Source organism: Tachypleus tridentatus, chromosome 2, assembly GCF_004210375.1.
Source record: "Tachypleus tridentatus isolate NWPU-2018 chromosome 2, ASM421037v1, whole genome shotgun sequence".
Lineage (NCBI taxonomy): Eukaryota > Metazoa > Arthropoda > Merostomata > Xiphosura > Limulidae > Tachypleus > Tachypleus tridentatus.
Window position 1 is genome coordinate 65,351,993 of NC_134826.1, and position 21,208 is coordinate 65,373,200.

General features: G+C 35.8%; 2 protein-coding genes across 10 annotated transcripts in view; both read left to right on the top strand.

Annotated features, from left to right (window-relative positions):
* LOC143244042 (exocyst complex component 6-like) overlaps window positions 1-21,208 on the top strand; it is a 285,728-nt gene that overhangs the window by 61,217 nt on the left and 203,303 nt on the right. The gene's annotated exons all lie outside the window — the stretch shown is intronic.
* Window positions 1-21,208, top strand: part of LOC143244033 (dual serine/threonine and tyrosine protein kinase-like) — a 34,941-nt gene that overhangs the window by 11,965 nt on the left and 1,768 nt on the right. For 4 of the 5 annotated variants that reach the window (XM_076488000.1, XM_076488002.1, XM_076488003.1 and 1 more), the window contains exons 2-15: window positions 496-695; window positions 1,039-1,161; window positions 1,860-2,051; window positions 3,005-3,324; window positions 7,112-7,410; window positions 8,079-8,231; window positions 11,167-11,273; window positions 12,058-12,120; window positions 12,261-12,491; window positions 12,741-12,816; window positions 13,225-13,381; window positions 13,642-13,804; window positions 14,432-14,515; window positions 14,915-15,164. In XM_076488000.1, the coding sequence (XP_076344115.1) occupies window positions 496-695; window positions 1,039-1,161; window positions 1,860-2,051; window positions 3,005-3,324; window positions 7,112-7,410; window positions 8,079-8,231; window positions 11,167-11,273; window positions 12,058-12,120; window positions 12,261-12,491; window positions 12,741-12,816; window positions 13,225-13,381; window positions 13,642-13,804; window positions 14,432-14,515; window positions 14,915-15,164 (2,418 nt within the window). The remainder of the gene's footprint in view (window positions 1-495; window positions 696-1,038; window positions 1,162-1,859; window positions 2,052-3,004; window positions 3,325-7,111; window positions 7,411-8,078; window positions 8,232-11,166; window positions 11,274-12,057; window positions 12,121-12,260; window positions 12,492-12,740; window positions 12,817-13,224; window positions 13,382-13,641; window positions 13,805-14,431; window positions 14,516-14,914; window positions 15,165-21,208) is intronic. The other variant, XM_076488005.1, reaches the window with a different exon arrangement.

Below are 21,208 nucleotides of genomic sequence, written 5' to 3' on the forward strand. Positions count from 1 at the left end.
AATTTTTAAATCATGTCACATCAGTATTATCATCAATTCAGTAATGTTTCTAATATCACAACATTAAATTCTTTATTATTAATGTATTGTTTAATGTGAAGACTCAAAATATGTGCAAATCAATAAACATAGCTGTTAGAACTGATTGGACAAGATCGCTATATAACACAGCTGTAGAACTAATTGGACCAGATCACTATATAACATAGCTGTTAGAACTGATTGGACCAGATCACTATATAACATAGCTGTTAGAACTGATTGGACCAGATCACTGTATAACATAGCTGTTAGAACTGATTGGACCAGATCACTGTATAACATAGCTGTTAGAACTGAAATGAATGATGGCATCTTTTACTTGTGTTCCAAAATCATTTTTACTCATTCTTTACATTGTTGACATACAAATTCAGTAGTCTTTAAATAAACTATTAAGAACCAGCATTATAACATTCTTTCATTCACTATTATAGACTGTGCTTGTTTCTTTAGGTCAGTTACTTAAAGTCAAACTTTCAACTCAGGAAGAAGAGTTTGTTCGGAAGATTACTGAACAACCTTTGGGTTTGATTATTCTTGGACAGAACTGTTGGGCTAAAGCATCTGTGGTGAATGAATTGTTTGGACAGCCCCTTCTACCAATGCTGTTTCCAGGACAAGACTATGAGGAGAAATATCTTAGCTGGAGAATGGTATGTATAGTTAGATATACAGATTCTCTTCTGGGTCAGTTGTTCAGTATATCCACTTATAAACTAACCTTTTGATATATATGTACAGAGTTTCTTCTTTGTCAGTAGTTCAATATGTCCACTTTAACTATAACCTTTAGATATACATATAGATTCTCTTCTGAGTCAGTACTTCATTATTTGAGTAGGCAAGAATTTGATTTTAAAAGTGCTTTACCAGCAAATAGCTAGAGTTTAACCATTTAGTTTAGTTGGTAGTGTGATTATATGGGTTTCAGTCTAGTAGTTGTAAGTTGTCATACCAGTTGTAATCAGTTTCTTGATGTTATTCTGATTTTTTTAGGTTCGCTTTTCCTACAGTAGCCAGACACAGATTACTCTGGCTTTAGCTAACAGCTATGAACTTGTAGATCACTTAGTTGACCAACCCTTGAATACTGTTCCTACAGCCAACCTTGAAATGCAGGTGAGAAAACATTAAGTCAGTACAAGTAGGAAGTTAAGTATATCTTGTGAGTAAACTTTCTACATGTAATATTGACAGTGTTGGTATATTTTACCATAATATTTGAATTATAAACTGCACTTTGTACATGCATTACCTTCTACAAGTCAATATTACCAAGAAATAAAACAACAAACTTTTCTTTAAATCATATCCATAGCATAGCTTTGTCAAATTATTTGTCGGCTTACATAAAAATGTTTCACACGCATTCCATGTGGTTTTTCATAGCAGTTATTTCTTTCTAAAAAATGTTATGTTGTAATTGGAAAATTACAGTATAATAAAATTGAGGTTTTACTGTATTTCTGAACAGCTGGTATGGGTATTAACACTTTTATTGATAAGCAGAGAACAATGTTTTCACCTTCCTAGGTCATCTTCAGGTTAATAAAGGTTTTACTAACTGAACTTTGTTCTTAAGGGGTGTTTCATATTCTGATGTTATCTATTTTACTGCTGTTCCTGAAAGTTGTTTTTAACAGTTTATAAAATAATATAGATAAATCAACCAAGGGAACAGAAAACGTATTAAAAACAAGTGGGAAAAGGAAGCCTGATAGAATAATATGTGTTTTTGTTGTTTTGTTCTTCAACTATCTGTCTTTTTACTTGTGTTTGTGTATTGAAGTATTAATATTCAGATTTCTTTGCTGCAGAATGAAGATCTTGACATAAATACAGTTGTGTTACAAATCCATCTTCGACATGCTCTTTTACGAGATGATGTCCACGTGGTGGTCTCTCCTTCCAGTCATAACATCCAGTTTTGCCAAGTGTATGAAAAATGTTGCGAAGGACTGACCCCAGTCATAATTTACTGTTTTAAGGAAGACATGTTAACAGAGAAAGTACAGTTCATTTTTAATTTCACACTTTTTGGTTTTATATAATATAGTTTAATGGTGTAGTGTTTCACAAAATTCATTGTGTAATGACCTAAATTCTAAGACACTAGCTAGTTTTCTCTACACCGTTAGAAAGTAATTAACAAAGCAATAGCAGCTAATATGCCTAAAAATTATGATTGAAAATGGGATATTTGTTATTAATTGAGCAATAACACTATGTAACACAAATTTTGTTCCTGGGTAATGTGTTGTTTCTTAATTGCTTATGTTGTAAAAGTACGGAAAATGGCCATTATTCCTTTTAAACTTTGCTTTTGTGTCCTGGATAATAAAAATAGACAAATTTACACATTTTCATTTACGTAAGGTCTGAATAAAACAATATATAAATCAAGATTAGCATGTATTTATACTAAAGTTTTACAAAAATGTTTAGAAGTAGTTTTTCAAGATTTCACATATCAGCCTCCAAGTATAGTCTCCCATCACACTTTCATCATGCCCTCCTAGGTCACAAAAGTAAAGTTTGAAGAGAAAAATAGGTCTTTTCCATTTACTTCAGGCAATTGGGAAATAACACTTTCTGCCCAGGAACAAGAAAAAATAAACATTTTGTTACATAGTGTAATCAGAAGCAATGCTTTTTTGTTAGTTTGAAGAATAGTTATTTGTTCTATTAGTGTTTATCATTTAATATAATTATTTTTTACTCTACTAATTTCTAAAACAGTGATTTTCGTAAAGTACTTATGTTTGATGTGTTAAAGTGGTAAATATGTTATCATTAAATCAAATTAAATACAGTGACCAAAATTTTGATTTCTTTTCAGTTGAGAAAGAGTATGTATCTTTCCCCATTTTTCTTTTTTTCAGTTAAGTTGAACAACTTACTGTTTAGTTTTATTCACCTTGTATTTTGGAATTTAGATTAAAAAGGAATCACTCATTTCTAGGAACTGGATGATCTGATTACCTTAAAAAAGATTGCACCAACACATCCAGTGTTTTTTGTTTGCTCTCAGCCCTTACCAACATGCGAGTTAACTGAATCTGAACAACATGCCAGAAGTGTTTTGTTAAGTACTCATTCACAGTTTCACAAGGAATCTCGGCTTGCTTCTCCAAAGAAAGGAAGTTCAGTATATCAGCAGCTCTGTGGATTAGGTTACCTTTCTTCTGTGGTCGTGCAATCAAAACTGAAACATCGGAAATGGTTTAGTGAACCATATGAAGTGGAAAGTGAACTAGTAGTCAATTTTGAAAATTTTCCAAGGTAAGTTCACAATTTTCCATCACACCTTGAATGTTTCCAGGATAGATACAAGATAAAAGGAAAATTATAGAACCATTTTTATTATACAGGATGATTCAACATTATCTTTCCTATTTTAAACTTCTTGACGTGGATTCCTATTATGTGATGATAGGAACTCCCAGGGAAGGTTCTGTATTATATTTAGTTACTTCCTCTAGGATCTAAACATTCACCTATATGTTTACTATGTTTAGCAAGCCATGAAGGGGAGGAGAGGATTATATTAGTTGAAGGGTGTCTGGGATGCTGCAAAACACCTTTTTTGGCCTTGAATTCCTGTAGATAGATGGCCCTTAAGGGTCAGTTGACTGCCCTCTTGAGCTAGGGTCTACTGAGTACCAGTGTTGAACATTCTCAATGGGTGTTATGGACATTGTATCTGATGCTGATGTTTGGGTATAGTGCTCATGAAGCCTTGGCATTGCTGTAGTTGCCTTGTTTGGTATTGTAGTCTGTCCCCTTATAGGACTTCATGATGGATGGGTTCAGTGGGCATTGAATCTCCCAAATTCTCCAAAAAAATAAAATAGAAAAAAAATAACAGCTAATTGATAAATGCTAAAGTCTTGAAGACTTACCAACAATCTTCAACCAATTCTGAGCATGCACCTCATTTTTTTATATTGCATTTTTTATTCCTTTTCAGACAACACTTTGGGGCAGATGTCTCCCTTTTTCATTCAGAAGAGATTAGAGAGGCCTGCCAACTCTTCAAAATCAATTAAGAAGCTATGGTCTTGGGACATCTTTGTGGAAACATCTACACTAAAATACAGGAAACTCCCACTGAAATCAAAGGCCATTGGGGATATACCTGTTGAGATTACTCCCTATGCTATTTAGAAATTCTCATGAGAAGTCATTCTTGAGAGGGATTTGATGAACATCCCCAAGTTAGATATTCTCACTGGTTTCTCCAGCCAAGTAGTTTCTGCAGTGCAACTTATCTTCACTCATTAAAAAAAAAAAGAAGAGGAATTATGCTACTCATAAATCCTCCTATTTTGACTTTTACATTGCCATGTCCACCTGCTAATGATATATGTTTCCAGTGTCAGCAGTTTGGTCATTCAAAATAATCTTGTTATGGATCAGTGACTTGTGCTCATTGGGGTTGCAAATGCCATGACCACCTGCAAATGTGAACTGGATCCTTACTGTGTTAATTGTGGTGGTCCCATCCCTCTTACTATTGTTCTTTCCCTAAATGGATGGAGAAGAAAGAGCATTTGAAAACTGTTAGCATTTCTTACCTTGAGGTTCGGAAGTTATTGTTTTTTACTCAGTCTTGGACATATGTTGCTGCTACAGTGGGAGTGCAGATGGACCTTTCTGTGCCTCCTTCAGTGTTTTTCTCGCACCATTTAAAGAGTCTTTGCATTCTGTGGATATAAGAACATGAGATTTATTGAGAGGCAGTTTCATACTACCCTCAATCGTTTATTAAAGTGAACCACAGAAAATGATTTTAACTTTCTTTCTTCAAAACCATTTGCATGCACTTTTGTTACTATTGGGGTATAACTCCACTCCTGAGCTTGGGGGTGATGTTCTTTTCATGGTTCCTGTGACAAAGTTCTTGGGGCTTATCTTTATTTCTCACTTAAAGCAGTTATGTGTTAAGTGTATGTAGGCACTGAACATCTACTGTGTCCTCTCTTCCACCTCTTGGGGAGCAGATTGATATTTTGTGCTCAAGATCTATCATGCCCTCATTTAATCCAAACTATAGGTCTCTGTTTAGGGTTCTATCAGGACCTTAACCTTGAAGACACTGGACCCCATTCACCATCTCGGGGTTTCAGCTCTCCACACAGGAGGGGAGGCTTTTTGCATTCTTTCAGTCCAGATTTTGCATATATAGTCCTATGAACCTCTCTTCTTCACTTCCACTGTTTGCATCTTTCTTTGCATTGTTCTTCTAAACTTCGATCCTTGCCACAGCATCCCACCTGGGGTTATGTTTTCCTTTTTTGGAATAGACAGTCTGCCATTCTTTCTTTTGGTCTTTGTATCCAGGTGCAGTTGGTTGAATTGTGTCTATTCCTTTATGACACTGCTGTCTCCACTGATTAGCCCATCCCACTAGGACTTATTACCATCCCCACCTGTGACCTTTCTTTGAGTCATCTGAGAAAGGCAGATACTCCTGAATGGAAGTACTGTCTTCTACTTGCCAAACATCTTTTAACCCATTTTTCTGTTTCTATTTGTACGGATGGTTCAAAATCAGATGACTCTTGGGGGCTATGCCGTGATTTGTTGTGGTTCAGTGGTTACTCACAGGATCCCCTCTACAGTTTGTGTGTTTACTGCCAATTTGTATGCCATTTTTCTTCTTCTGGATCATGCAGACTTTATGTAATACACTGATTGTACAATTTACACTGATTTTCTTAGTTTGCTACTGGCCCTGTAATCACTTCACATTTATTCTCACCCTGTTTTTATCAGTGTTCAAAAATGACTGGCCAATTTTTCTTTATCTTCTGAATACCTGGGCATATTGTTATTTCCAGTACTGAACTCGCCGATACTGCAGCTCATCCTGTCTGCTGTAGTGCTGTCCAGCTATGCCTATCCCATATTTAAAGGCTCAGCTTTTATGCCATTTGGCAGTCAACCTGGAGTGAACAACATCACAACACGCTTTCCAGATCAAACCTCCTGTTTGCTCTTTAACCATCTTGTTTCTAGTGACTAATATTACTCTGTGAAATTGCATCTGTGCAAGAGAAGCCTCAATGCATTGTTTGGTGTGCAAAGGCCAAGCCAGTGACTGTGGTGCAGTGTAATTACAGGTGTCATTAGGTGAAAGAAGTATAGGGGGCATGTTAAGGACATCCTGTATACCTATAAATAAATATCAGATAGCTAAAGACTGGGATAATAGTTGCCATTGCTACTGTAACTGTGGACATGTTACAGTGAATATGGACTGAAATTAAATATTAGTTAGAAGTACTAACAAACAGTGAACATGTTTTTACACAAGTAAAAACTGTTTGAATTGGACTACAAGGTATTGAAAACGGCATGGTTGTATTTCCTTGGTTAGTTTTTGAACTTCTGGAAAATAATGTTGCACCACCCTATATTTACACCCAGCATTATCCTAGTGTTCATGTAATAGGGAATAGTAATTTTTACATTATTATTTTAACTTAATATCCAGCTACTAAAGAATTATTATTGCATTATTTATTGACCAATTTTTTAATGTCTAGCTTATAAGGAATGGGTATTATTAGAATAATAGGTAAATAAGTGATACTGTTTAAAGAAATTTACAATAAAATTTAAATTGGCACTAAGTACAATGTCAAATTGATACATTATACTAGTTTCAATGTTTCACGTATCTTCTTCAGTCTAGTGTTTAACTGAAAATGGCAATTGACATGTAGAAATGACTTATATAAATTTGGTATTGTTCTGTTAGTGTAAATTTACACTTTATTGTAAATGATTTTCATTGTTCTTGTGTTATATTTTTCTATAGTTTGCTGACTTACAGTAAAACAGTTTCTTGGTTATTATTAATATTTTGAAAAGTTCAAGAATTAAAGTTAAATAATTTTTATTTTGGTGTGTTTATTGTAACTAGTATTTATTTTAGGTTTTTACTTTGTATGTTACAAACCCATCAATATTTTATTATTGTAACTTGATACTCCAGAATGCATACTTTCTCTGTGTATTTTTTAAGTGAAACAAGGACTGATTAATGTTATGTGCATTTCAGCATTCTGTTATTTACTCGTCACGTATTACAATCGTTGCTTGCTAAAGTTTCTACATTACTGAATGAATCCCACAACCGCTGTCTACGGATGTTCATCCTCACTGCATTTGACATGACAAGAGACATGACGATGACACCAAAACGTCTGGAGTACATCCGTCAGAGAGAGGCTGAACTTTATACTTCTTTACTGACCATAACTAATAAAAAGCAAGAGGAGATTCGACATCTTATTGTGAGCACTATTATAGGAATGAGGGATGAACTGTTGGAGGAGGCAGCCAATCACCAGTTTCAAGGTTAGTAAAATTTACAGCCTCAGCAAAAGAAGTAATCCAAGTTTTTAAGAAATAAAATTCTCTTGAAATCCATTTGAATATTATTAATTTATTTTACTAAGAATTTAAAAGAATAGGGTAAAAGTACTTGAGTAACTGCATCTTTCACCAAAAATGCAAGTCATTGAGTAAAATGTGAGTTCAGGTTCATAACTGATTTATAATGGTCATTACTTCTATGTCAAGTTATAAACTGACTTTCAGTATTCACTGATTTTAGTTGGCTGTCATTTCAGAGTAATTAGAATTGTTACAATAGTGAAGACCTGTAGTGAGGATACATATTCAGTATTAAAATATCTGGTTAATAATCATTAGTTTATCTTGCATAATTTTGTAGTGAATTAACAATAACTGTAACATCACAAGTGGTAGTTAGCTGGAAGAGTTATTGCCATTTTCTGTAGTTAATATTACAGACTTGTTCCTTTTACTAAGGAAAAAAAAATCATAAAGATACAACCATTTTCTTATTCATTTTTTATACTTTTTACTGTACATGGAATATTCAGTGATCTTATAAAGTTAAATATTTGGTTCCAATAACCATGGTGGCTCCAGCACAGATAGCTTTGTGTTTAACATCAAACAAAACATGAAATATTTAAAGTTTAGTTTTTTTTCTACAGGATTATGTCTGTCAGAAAAAAGAGAGTCACTCTCGCTACGAGAGATTCAGATTTGTACAATGGAGATTCAAAACCTACTTCTCAACAAACTAAAAAGCTCGGTGGCTGCAAGGCTGATTGGATCTGTTGATTGTCTCCGAGACAGTTTTGTAGGTTTGTAATTGTCATGAATTTTCTCGTGAATAATATGGTACTCTCAGATCTGTGTACAGTACTAAAAGATATATTTAACTCATTAATGTGAAGTACCTTTTAACAGATTAGGTTTTCTTTTTTTGTGACAACACTATAATAACTACTGATCTATTAGGTTTTTATTAATAAAGTTCTTAAGTAATTTCCTATAACTCTTATACATTCATACTAAAAGATCTGTAAAATCACATCTGTTAGAGATGTACAGTGTGACCCCCCCCAAAAAAAAAAACAAACAAACAACAACAACAACAACAATTATATCAATATTATATATGTGAAATAAAAATCTTTTAACCCAAGTGCTTTAAAAGATCCACCTTTGGGAAGTCTCAAGTTATAGGATTTTAATTCATTTCTATCAAGACTTCTTGAACATGCATGTCTTTTTAACATCATGAATGATAAGTATATAGTATTTACATAAAACACAGTTTTTTCATGAATGAACATAAAAACAATGATTGAAATGAGCTAGTTTGAGGTGATCATTGTTTTGAGTGTGGTTCAAGTGCTACATATATTTCTATTAGAACCTGAAAGCAATTTAAAGTGTCATTTTGATGTACCTTTATCTGGGCTAACCTTTAACTATGTTACAACTACTTTCTAAACCTTTTTATGTGTCTTACTTTTTCTCTAAAGTAATAGCTGTTTATATATTGCTAGATATATTACTGACACAGTTTGGTAGCAGTAAAAATTCAGTTAAATATCTTTGGTGACATTAAGTTTGTTTTTACTTTTTCTTAGACATGTGAATGTAAAACAATATATATTCAAACATTAGAAGCAACGACCCTTGAATGAAGTATAAAAATTGTTTATAAAAAAACAACATCCTAGACACAGTAGTGTGAAGCTTAAAACAGTTTTAGTAGGACTAGCATTCAAACATGAAGACCACAATAAAGAAAAACTAACACAAAAATTAAACAGCTATTACTTTAGAGAAAAAGTAAGACACATAAAAAACATGTTTTAAGACACATTTTCATTTCATCAACTATTTTTATTATTTCAAATGTTATTTGTAATAAAGCTCAAATTTTATTTATTTTTTCTCTAAAGTGAATTACTTATGCACATGACTAAATAATTATACTGTTGTAAGTTTTGTTTTCAATGTTTTAGATTTAGATGATTCCTAGAGGGTACATGTGAAAAATTCTAGGAGCCAGTAGAGGCACGTGTAAAAAATTTATGTAATGAGTAGAGAGGCACGTGCAGAAAATTTATGTAGCTAGTAGAGAGGCACGTGCAGAGAATTTGTGTAGCGAGTAGAGAGGCACGTGCAGAAAATTTGTGTAATGTAGAGAGAACGCGTGCAGAAAATTTATTAGCAGTAGAGAGCGCGTGCAGAAAAGAATTTGTGTATGAGTAGAGAGAACGCGATGCAGAGAAATGAGAGCAGAGAGGCAGCAGAGAATGCAGTAGAGAGAGAGAGGCAACGTGCAGAGAATTCCAGGTAGAGAGTAGAGGCAGAGAAACGCAGAGAAACGCAGAAAATTCCAGAGAGCTTAGAGAGAGGCAACGCAAGCAGAGAATTTCCAGGTAGAGAGAAGCAACGCAGCAGAGAATTTAGTAAGAGAGAGACGCACGCAGAGTAATGCAGTAGAGAGCAGAGAATGCAGAAGAATTTATTGTGTGAGAGAGAGCATGCAGAAGAATTTGTGTATAGAGAAGAGTAGAGAACGCATGCAGAAAATTTGTGTAGCGAGTAGAGAGGCACGTGCAGAGAATTTGTGTAGCGAGTAGAGGCACATATGTAAGTAAAGTGAATCACTGAGTAAGTCAGTTTATTTATTGAGAAATGATAACAATGTTTGCAGTGGAAGCTATCATATATTTTTAATTGATTGATTAGCAAGGAAATCCTGGAAGTAAATTGGCACAACTTTTGTATCAATTTATAAGTATCAATAGCTTTAGGTAAATGTTAAGAAATAAACAAATGAAGTTGTTATTGTTACTGGACCAGACCTGGAACTATTTGTATCAAATAATCCAATAGAATCAATCAGATGATTAACAGTTATGAGTTAGCTTTAGTTTTGAAACCATCAGTAATTCATATACTACATCAGAGGTATATTTAACTCATTAATGTGAAGTACCTTTTAACAGATTAGGTTTTCTTTTTTTTGTGACCACACTGTAATAACTACTGATCTGTTTGGTTTTTATTAATAATGTTAAGTATTTTCCAATAACTCTTATACATTTATACCAAAATATCTGTAAAAACACATCCTGACATTTAATGAAATTTTGATTATAAATGTTTTTATAATTTCAAAATTTACCAAGAAGTTTTCAGTTTCATAGTTCTTATTATGTTATGAACTTTTAGATCTAAATTAAAAGTACAAGTGTATAGTGAAAAACAGACAAGACATTAATTCAGTGTTCTCCCTTTATTTAGTATTTTAAAAGTTGGGAGTTCCATAAAAGATAAGTGAAAATGATACACACTTAGCTACCAGAAAAGGCTTGTTGATTGATTATCATGCTGTGGTTTTGCTATACATGTTTGGTTTGTAACCACATTTCTTTTTAAGTTCTAGTATTTTTTGATAATTGATAGCTAAACTCTAAACCCTGTTGGAATTTTTGCTAGCTAATCATCATTAATTTTGAACTCTGCAAGGTTAACTTTAATGAATTATGTCTTACAACCAAAACCAAAAAAGTACTATTTTCTTACATGTTTATTATTGTTGTTAATGATATTTTGTAGAATTTAATAGAATTCTATGTATTCAGTATTTATAACACAATCAGCTTCTCTATTGTATCCGGGTTCCAAAAATGTTGTATATAAAATCATATTTGTATATTATAGTTGGTTCATTGTCATAGTGATTTTGGTTTTCACTGGTGTTTTTAACAGGCACATTAGAACGATGTTTATTGAGCCTGGAGAAATCACTTTCTGAAGGTGGAGAATTTTCTCAAACCAGCAGTGCCCTCAAACAGACTCTCACTGCTGTTTACCAGGTGAGACCCAAGAAAACACTTCAAGATTTAAACCTTTTACACAAACTTTAAGATTTTTACACATTACTTCACAGGTGAGTGTTTTGACAGTTTACTGCATTGTGTACATTTAATAAAGAAACATTCAAGTGATATTTTTTCATCAGTAGTTAAGAAAAGTGCAGCTTGATATTCACCATTTAACTCTCCAATGTGCTGTTATTACAATCTAGTTTTTTATATATCCAACATGCTGTTATTAGTATTAATTAAAGAGTTAAGCATTCAACAGTGAGAGAGTGTGTGTATAAAATAACGAGAGTGTGTTGTATTCCACTTAAGTGACTAATTCTTCCATGATAAAGGTGAGTAAGAAGGTTTGTTTTGAGTGATAGACATAAATGTAAATGATGAGAAAAATATATATTCTGTTTCAACTATTGATACAGGTTATTTGATTTTGAACACTTGATAAAAGCTTTAGTTCAATTTCTGGCTGATCCATTAAAGCCCACAGGTTCTTGCACATTACTTCACAGTCACTGTTAAGTCCCCCACTGGTACAGTGGAAAGTCTACGGATTTACAATGCTAATATCAGGGGTTCAATTTCTCTTGGTAGACTCGGTAGATAGCCTGATGTGGCTTTGCTATAAGAATACACAAACAGATGCCACTATTAATAGCATTTGGTTCACCACTTGGTTCAATTATTTAATATGTATTTTGTACTTTAATTGAAGGTTGAGTTGACAGTTAATACAAGAGTTTCATTTCTGAGGGTTGTTTTTGTATTTTATTTGCAGGTTGAATTGACAATTGAAACAAGTGCTTCAGGTCTGAGGGTCCTTTTAGCTAAAGTAAAACAGGTAAGATCAAGTTTGGTTGATTTTTCAACTAGTAATAATTTTTTTTTTCTTCGATAACTGTCCATTTTGAAACATTACAATTATACTTCTTGCTTGATTGATAAATCTACAAATTGTTTTATTCTTTCCATTTCTTTTAGTGGGTTCAAACTCTTTTTTGGAAAACTCCTCTCACAGTAGATGTAGATTGGAAGAGAAAGGTGGCAGCTGATATGCTGGACAGTCTCAGTGACACTCATCTTACACGTTCCATCTGTGTCCAATTTCGAGATCGACTAAAAGATTCACATGAGCAGTTTCTGTCTTCCCTCCAGCATCTAGAGTCTCTGCACTTGGGAAGACTTCAACATACAGAAGAACAAAGACTGAAGGTTTCTCAACAAATCTTTTCTGTCATTTGAAGTTAATTCATTTATTAGGAAAAACGTTTTAGTTAAAGAAAGCACAGAGGTTAAGATAATTTTGGGTTTTTTAATTGTAAAGTAAGACAGAAGGTTTTCTGGCACTCTCTCACTTTGAGAATGTTGGGACTTAGTTTCCATGAAATGAGACCTATTTTCTGATCTTTTCTTTCTCGAAAGAATAGTTGAAGAATCAGTATTTATTTTTTATGTTGCTAGGTGAAGAAAATGCATGCTCCTAAACTTGCCAGATATGCATTAGAATCTATGTCATTGAAGGATTTAATACTGTACGGTAAGTCTGGCTGGTTTGTTTCGTATTTAAAGAAAAGTTCTTTAAAACCATTCAGATCGTTTTAAAACTGTTTTAATACTGTAGTGTATTAGAAAAACTGGAGAAAATATCTTTAGCAGTGGTTTAAATTAGTGTTAAACATAGTGGCAAATGAAACTGAGAGCTTCTCAACAGATAAGGATTTTATTCCCTCACAAGTAATAATGGAAGTACCTAAATAAAAAAGAACAATGTTTTTCTAGGAACACTTCAAGCAGTTGGAAGATCAAGTGCTGTAAAAGAGAACACTTTGTGATTTAACATTTGTATAAGTTAACATACATATGTATAATTTAACTTTTGTATAAATTAATAAAGACTTAAATAAGTAAATGTGAAAAGGTTTAATAATTTGATATCTATCATCAGGTATGCCACAGCTAGGTCGAGAAATCGGTCGGGGACAGTATGGAGTTGTCTACTCTTGCGAGTCCTGGCGTGGATTCTCACCATGTGCATTGAAATCCGTAGTTCCTCCTGATGAGAAGCACTGGAATGACTTGGCTATGGAGTTCTTCTATACAAGGTATTGTCACAGGGCAGACATAATTTAGTTAAAATTAAAAGAAATTGTTGCTACAGTAAAAGTTGATATGAACTTGTGGTTAATTCTTGTTTTTTGTGAAGATCTCACTTACCACTTTATTCTAAAATATTTAAAATTATTACCAAAATGTTATGTGTTTTATACCCTGTTTCTCTTTTCATTGGTAGAGATTTTTAGTTGCGATGATATTCTTACATTGGTGACATTATTTATGAGACTTTCGTACAATAATACTGTAGGAGTATACCAGAACATGATCACATTGTTCAGATCCGAGGTTCTGTGATTGACTATTCTTATGGTGGTGGAAATAGTCCAGCTGTCTTCCTCATCATGGAAAGGCTACAGCGAGACCTGTACTCAGCTATCAAGTCTGGGCTGGATATAACCACAAGACTTCAGGTAAAATCTTATGTCCTAACTGTTGAGGGTAAGGTAGACATAAGAACGAGACACAAATCAGTCATGTTCCAACCATTAAGGCTATGTGAGATAAACCTCCGAGCTAAGGTAAGAATTTAATGTTTAGACAATACTCAAACCATTAAGGCTTAGCTAGATATAACTTTAAGACCTCAGGTATGAACATTGTTAAACTTATGCTAAAGCTAAACATCACTGCAATATTCAGGTAGGAAATCATTACTTGGTGACAAGTTTCTTCCCAATGTATTCATTGAACAGTTTGTAACATTGTGTTAAAATAGGTAATTACCTTATTGTCTTTGGTATTTAATCATATTTAATCTGGGGTTTTCTGTTAAATTATTTTATCAATTTTTATGGAACTGTTTCACTTGCAGACAGTACCCACATATATAATAGATGGATAACAATAATTAAAATAAATTGCTAAACCAAGTAAGATTCTGAATTGATGTTACTTTCAGTGTGACATATGTACATGTACATTTTATGCTAAGTGTTTAAAAAATAGCTCAACAATTAATAAAGTTGTGGAGCTGACAAGATCTTTCCTTATTTCTTTTTTTACACAGACGGTAATTTTAATTTTATTTTTTTATTTAGATTGCATTGGATGTTGTACAAGGTATAAGATTTCTACATAGTCAAGGGCTTGTACATAGAGATATTAAACTGAAGAATGTATTGGTAAGTTTGTATATAAGTAAATTGGTAGCTTGTTTGTATAAAGATATAAAACTGAAGAATGTTTAGCAAGGTTGTAGGTTGATAGCTAGTCTGTCTGTAAATAGACATCAAACTGAAGAATGTTTAGCAAGGTTGTAGGTTGATAGCTAGTCTGTCTGTACATAGACATCAAACTGAAGAATGTTTAGTAAGGTTGTAGGTTGATTTTCTCCATACATATTAATGTATATATGCCTGTTTGTGACACTTAAATTTATTTATTTCAGGTTAGATCTATTTTGTTGGTTATTATACACAATTTTTGAAGTTAAATAATGTTTTTCTTATTCTGTAGCACAGCTTGACAAGGTTTAGTGTGTTTTTTTGTTTCATAAAAATATCATTTGTTGTTTCTTCTAGCTTGATAAGAAGAACAGAGCAAAGATCACTGATCTGGGGTTTTGTAAACCAGAAGCCATGATGTCTGGAAGCATTGTTGGTACTCCCATTCATATGGCTCCAGAATTATTTACGGGCCACTATGACAACAGTGTGGATGTTTACGCTTTTGGAATTCTTTTCTGGTATCTACGTGCGGGTCATGTAAAACTTCCTTTTGTTTTTGAACAGTGTCAAACAAAAGACCAACTGTGGAAATGTGTTCGAAAAGGTAAGCATTTACTAGTATACATTCATCAGTAGAAACTACAAGATATAACCTAATCAAAAATATCAGTTTGAACTACCTTAATTTATTTTTTAAAAATTATATCTTTTCTTTCTTATGACATTGATTTGTGATTACCAATCATACTTTAATAACCTGGTTATACAGCTATTCCCTTCCAGTTGAACTCTTTTTCTGTTAAACTGTCATGTGAAAGTTCTACATTCATACCCCTCTGTGTGGATTCCTGTACATGGTGAGGGGACCTCCCAGGGAAGGTTCTGTTCTTTCTGGTTCCCTCCTCTGGGATCTAAACATCCACCCATGTGTTTGCTGTGCGTCGCAACACGTTAAGGGGAGGAGAGGATCCTGGTGGTTGAGGGGTCCAACCCTAACACACCACTTTGGCCTTGAATTCCTGTAGACGGGTGGCCCCTCTCTGGTCAATCGGCTGGTCCATTTGGGCTAGGGTCAACCAAGTACCAATGTTGGATGTTCTCAATGGGTGTTGTTCACATTGTGTCTGATGCTGGTGTTTGGGTATAGTGCTCACGAAACCCTAGTATTGCTGCAATGTCCTTGCATGACATTGTAGTGCATCCCCTTGTAGGGCTTCATGGTGGGTGGGGTCAGTGGCCAACGAAATTCTTTTTTTTTCCTATGGATCCTCTTATGAAAAATTTAAATAAAATAGTGAAAAAACAGTCAATAGGTAAACGACCACGTCTTGAAGACTCTGAGCAGCAATCTTTAACATCTGTAACACACGTACCTCATTTTCTTATATTACATTCTCTTTCAGTAAAACCTTTGGAGCAAATGTCCCCCTTTTTTATTCAGAAGAGACTAGAGGGACTTGCTGGCTTTCCAAAGTCAGTAAAGAAGCTTTGATCTGGAGACATATTGGTTGAAACATCCACATCCCAACACAGTGAACTCCTCTTGAATTCAAGGGCAATTGGGGATGTACCTATTGAGGTTACTCCTTATGCTACCTTGAATTCATCACAAGTAGTTATTGGTGAGAGGGATTTGTAGAATGTCCCCGAGTCAGAGATTCTTGCCGGTTTCTCCACTTAAGGAGTTTCTGCAGTGAGGCGCATCTCCACTCGAAAGGTGGAGTTACACTGCCGACAGATATCCTTGTTTTGACATTTTACATCATCATGTGCACCTGCCACAATCAAGGCAGGTTATCTAAATTGCAGGGTATGGCCGTACATTCCAAACCCTCTCCGATGTTTCCAATGTCAGAGGTTCGGCCACTCAAAGATGTCATATCGTGGTTCCCTGACATGTGCTCATTGTGGTGGCAAGGACCATGATGCCTACGAGTGTGACACAGACCCACATTGTGTCAACTGCAATGGTTCTCACCCTTCCTACTTTCCTTCTTGCCCAAAATGGTTGGAGGAAAAAAGAGGTGCAGCATTTGAAAACGACTCATAACATTAATTATCCTGAGGCTCGGAAATTGCTGTCCGCCACTTCATCTTGGACATATGCTGCTGCACTTTGTTCCACAACTACAGTGGGAGTGCAGACAGACCTCTCTGTGCCTCCAAGAGAATCATTTTCAAAATAAATGAAAAGCCTTTTGACCTCCATGGTTAAAAAGGTTGATGAATCAACTTCTACACCCATCTCTTTTCCCACCATATATTCCAACAAACCCCAAGATCCACATCCTTTGGTTTCAAATATAGGCATTTCTTCAGATGCTTCTTTTTCTCCCACCCCAAGATGCAAAACAATCATTTGTTTGCATCCTCAGTCACTGGAATCCCCTTCCAACAACAAAGACCTACCCAATTGACCCAGGGCAGGATCCATGAAGGTCGATAGACCTCCTCCAAATTAGAACAGTAAGGAAAAAAGACGTGGTCATAAACAGAAGGGTTCTCCAGCCACTTCGCCTATGCGTCATTAAAAACGGCCACCTTGATACAATGGAACTGTCGAGGTTTACGTTCTAATCTGGATGACATCAAAACACTGATTGCTTCCTACCATCCTGTATGTTTTTCCTTACAAGAAACATTTCTCAAACCTGCCGATACAGTCACCTTTCAGCAGTTTTCTCTGTACAGAAATGACAGGCTGTGTGATGGATGAGTACATGGAGGGGTGGCACTGTTCGTTGATCAGCATGTGCCATCTGTGTTTCCTTGGGTCATACCATCACTGTTTGTTCTCTCTACCTGTCACCTGAAGAGACATATGATTAATCAGACCTTGATGCTTTCTTTGAACAGTTGCCTTCTCCCTTTCTAATCCTGGGGGACTTAAATGGACATCATCCCCTCTGGGGAAGTGCTGTTATTGATAGGAGGGGTCGCTCTGTAAAGCATATGCTCTGTGATCACAACCTGTCTCTTTTCAATACTGGTTCTTCCACTTATTTTCATGCACCTAATCAGTCATTTATTGCTATTGATCTCTCGGTTTGCTCCCCTTCATTATTTTCCCATTTTTCATGGAGGTTTGGCAATAATCTACTAGGCAGTGATCATTTTACTATACTTTTGAGACAGACTGGCCATGGTCGAAGCCACCCTACCCACGTGCCCCAGTGAAAGCTGGATCAAGCCGACTGGTCCATTTTCACTGCTCTCACAGAACTTGATCCTGCCATCGTCTGTCAGCCATCAATAGATGACTATGTGGCAGAGGTAACTGACTGTATTATACAAGCAGCTGCTCAGTGTATTCCTAAAACCTTTTTCACTATATCCTCGTTCATGGTGGAATCCTGCTTGCCACATGTCATAGAAGGTTCAAACATGGGCTTGGGATACTTTCTGTAGATATCCCACATTTTCAAACTGCATTGCTTTCCAACGGGCCCGTGCACGTGCTAGGTGGGTAAGATGTCAAAGCCAGAAGGAATCTTGGATTAAGTTCACAACTAGCATATCTTCTACCACCAGTTCCAAAGTCATATGGGATAGGGTTCGAAAGGTCAGTGGGCACTACAATTCTGTCCTCTCTTGATCTTACTCTCTGATGGCCAAGAAGTAGCTGATGTCCGGAACATCGCCGATACTTTAGGTGAAAGCTTTTGCTGGGTATCTAGCACTTCTGCTTGTTCCTCCACCTTCTTGGCCATCAAGACTTGGGCAGAGTCTTCACCTCTTTCCTTTTAAATTGACTGTCTCTTTGACTATAATCATCCCTTTACACTGATGGAACTGAAAATGGTCCTTATCTGTTGGACCTGATGATGTACACTATGACATGCTGCGCTATCTCTCTCCTGCTTCTCTTGACATTCTTCTAATTGTTTTTAACTGTATCTGCAGGAGAATGTTTTTCCTAATGTCTGATGCCAGGCTATTATCTTACCTTTCTCTAAACCTGAGAAAGATTCCTTCAAACTACCATCCAATTGCTTTGACGAGCTGGCTCTGTCAGACCTTAGAAAGGATGGTTAATGCTCGTCTTATTTGGTTCCTTGAATCAAACAACCTCCTCTCGCCCACCCAGTTTGGGTTCCAACGACAGCACTCCACCATGGACCACCAAATTTGACTTGAAACATCAATCAGAGAAACCTTTTCTCAAACGACAACATCTTGTATCAATATTCTTTAACATTGAGAAGGCTTATGACACAACATGGAGGTATGGCATTTTGCAATACCTCCATATACATGGGTTACGTAGCCATTTACCCAGGTTTATTAAAAAATTTTTAATGGACAGGAGATTCCAAGTTCATGTGGGTTTGACACTTTCCCGTTCTTTTCTAAAGGAACTTAGGGTCCCTCAGGGCTGTGTTTTGTGTCACACTTTTCAGAAAACAGATTAATGCCATCACTGAACAACTCCCTTTCACTGTTGCAAACGGGCTCTATGTCGATGACTTTCACATCTCGTGTCAGTCGTCAAACATGAGATATATTGAGCGGCAACTACAAACTGCCATCGATCATGTACTGAAGTGGACCACGGTGAACGGCTTTAATTTCTCTCTCTCTAAAACCATTTGCATGCACTTTTGCCACGAACGGGGTTTTCACCCTGATCCTGAACTCCGTATTGGTGAAGTTTTACTGCAAGTGGTCTTGCACAAAGTTCTTGGGGCTTATCTTTGACCGTAAGCCGACCTTTATACCACACTTAAAGCAGCTATGGGTCAAATGCACAACAGCACTGAATATCCTCCGTGTCCTCTCTACCACCAGTTGGGGAGCAGACCGATGTTCTATGTTAAAGATATATCGTACTCTTATTCGATTGAAACTCGACTATGGATCAATGGTCTATGGCTCTGCCAGACCCTTGGCCTTAAAGATGCTGGACCCCATTCACAATCATGGACTTCAACTCTGCACTGGGGCTTTCTGCACTTCCCCAGTTCAGAGCTTATATGTAGAATCTCATGAACCTTCTTTGCACTATTCTTTGAAGCATCCCACCTGGGGTTATGTTTTCCTTCCTCGGTGGACCATACTTTTTCAGAACAGACAATCTGCCATTGCTCCTTTTGGTTCAGGTGCAATTGGATGAATTGGGTCTGTCCATGGATAACATTTCAGAATCCGCTGGTCAGCGCATCCCACCCTGGCTTATAACAGTCCTTATATGTGGCCTTTCTTTAAGTCATCTGAGAAATGCAGACTCTCCCGATTGGAAGTACCATCTTTTATTTACTGAACATTTTTCAAACAATCATTCCATTCCAATTCATATGAATGGTTCCAAATGAGGTGACTCTGTGGGCTCTGCCATGGTTTGTTGCAGTTCAGTGGTTGTGCACAGAATCTCCTCTACAGCTTCTATGTTCACTGCTGAACTGTATGCCATTTCCCTTGCCCTGGATCATATTGAAGCTAAGCAATACTCCAACTGCACTATTTATACTGACTTGGTTAGTTCTCTACTGGCTCTGGAATTGCTTCTCGTTGGTTCACACCCTGTTCTCGCTGATATTCAAAACCGACTGGCCCATTTCTCTTTGACATCTACTTCTATCCAGTTTTTCTGGATACCAGGTGATGTTGGTATTCACGGGAACAAGCTTGCAGACACAGCAGCTAAATCTATCTGCTCTGGCACCATCACCACTGTGCCTATTCCGTACATGGACTATGGTCCTGTACTCAAGGCTCGGCTCCGTGCCAGCTGGCGGTCCACTTGGAGTGAGCAACGCGAAAACAAGCTTTTCCAAATAAAACCCTGTATTGGGCTTTGGCCGTCTTGTTTCTGTAAAGATCGGAAGGAGAAAGTTGTTTTGGCTAGACTACTATATATTGGTCACAGTTTTTTAACTCATTGTTTTCTTTTATTTGGAACTAATGCACCAGTGTGTAGTTTGTGTAATTCTCAGATCACTGTAAGCCACATTTTACTTTCTTACCATCGTTACGACTCTCAATGACGGCACTGTTTTAAACATGTTCTGTTCCAAGGTTTGTCCATAACATTAGACAATGTTATTGGTGACGGTAACACTGCCCACCTTGATGAAGTTTTTAGTTTTTTAACGGCCATTAATCTTTTCGATGTCGTTTAAGTGTTCTATATTTCTTCATTAAACCTTTTTTATTGAGGTTCCCTTTAAAGAGTCACAGTCTGTCTAGTTCGATTTGAAATTAGAAAATGGCTGTAACATTAAATAACTTGACACCAGAACTGGAAAGGCCAACTTCAGGTGACTAAAGCTGCTGTTTCAACTACCCATTAGTTGTCCTGGTGAGTTATTACAATTTTGCTACATGTCTTTTAAAACTTTTATTACTTTACCTTTTGATAATGGTCATAATGACACATAACCCGGAACAAGGACTGGAAAGGCCAACTTCAGGTGCCTGACGGTGGTTCTTGTACTTACTGTTAATCTTTCTGGCAGGTTATGATAATTACCATTATGCTATGGAAAGTCTTTTACAACTTCTTTTACTCTGGTTTCTCTCTTAACATTGTACACTAGATGTGAACATTGGTTTTATGCTATTTATATTTTTCAATGCTGTTTTGTTTTACCTTCATTTCCTTCTATGTATTTTACTATTTACTTTTACCTTTTTAACGGACATTTGGCG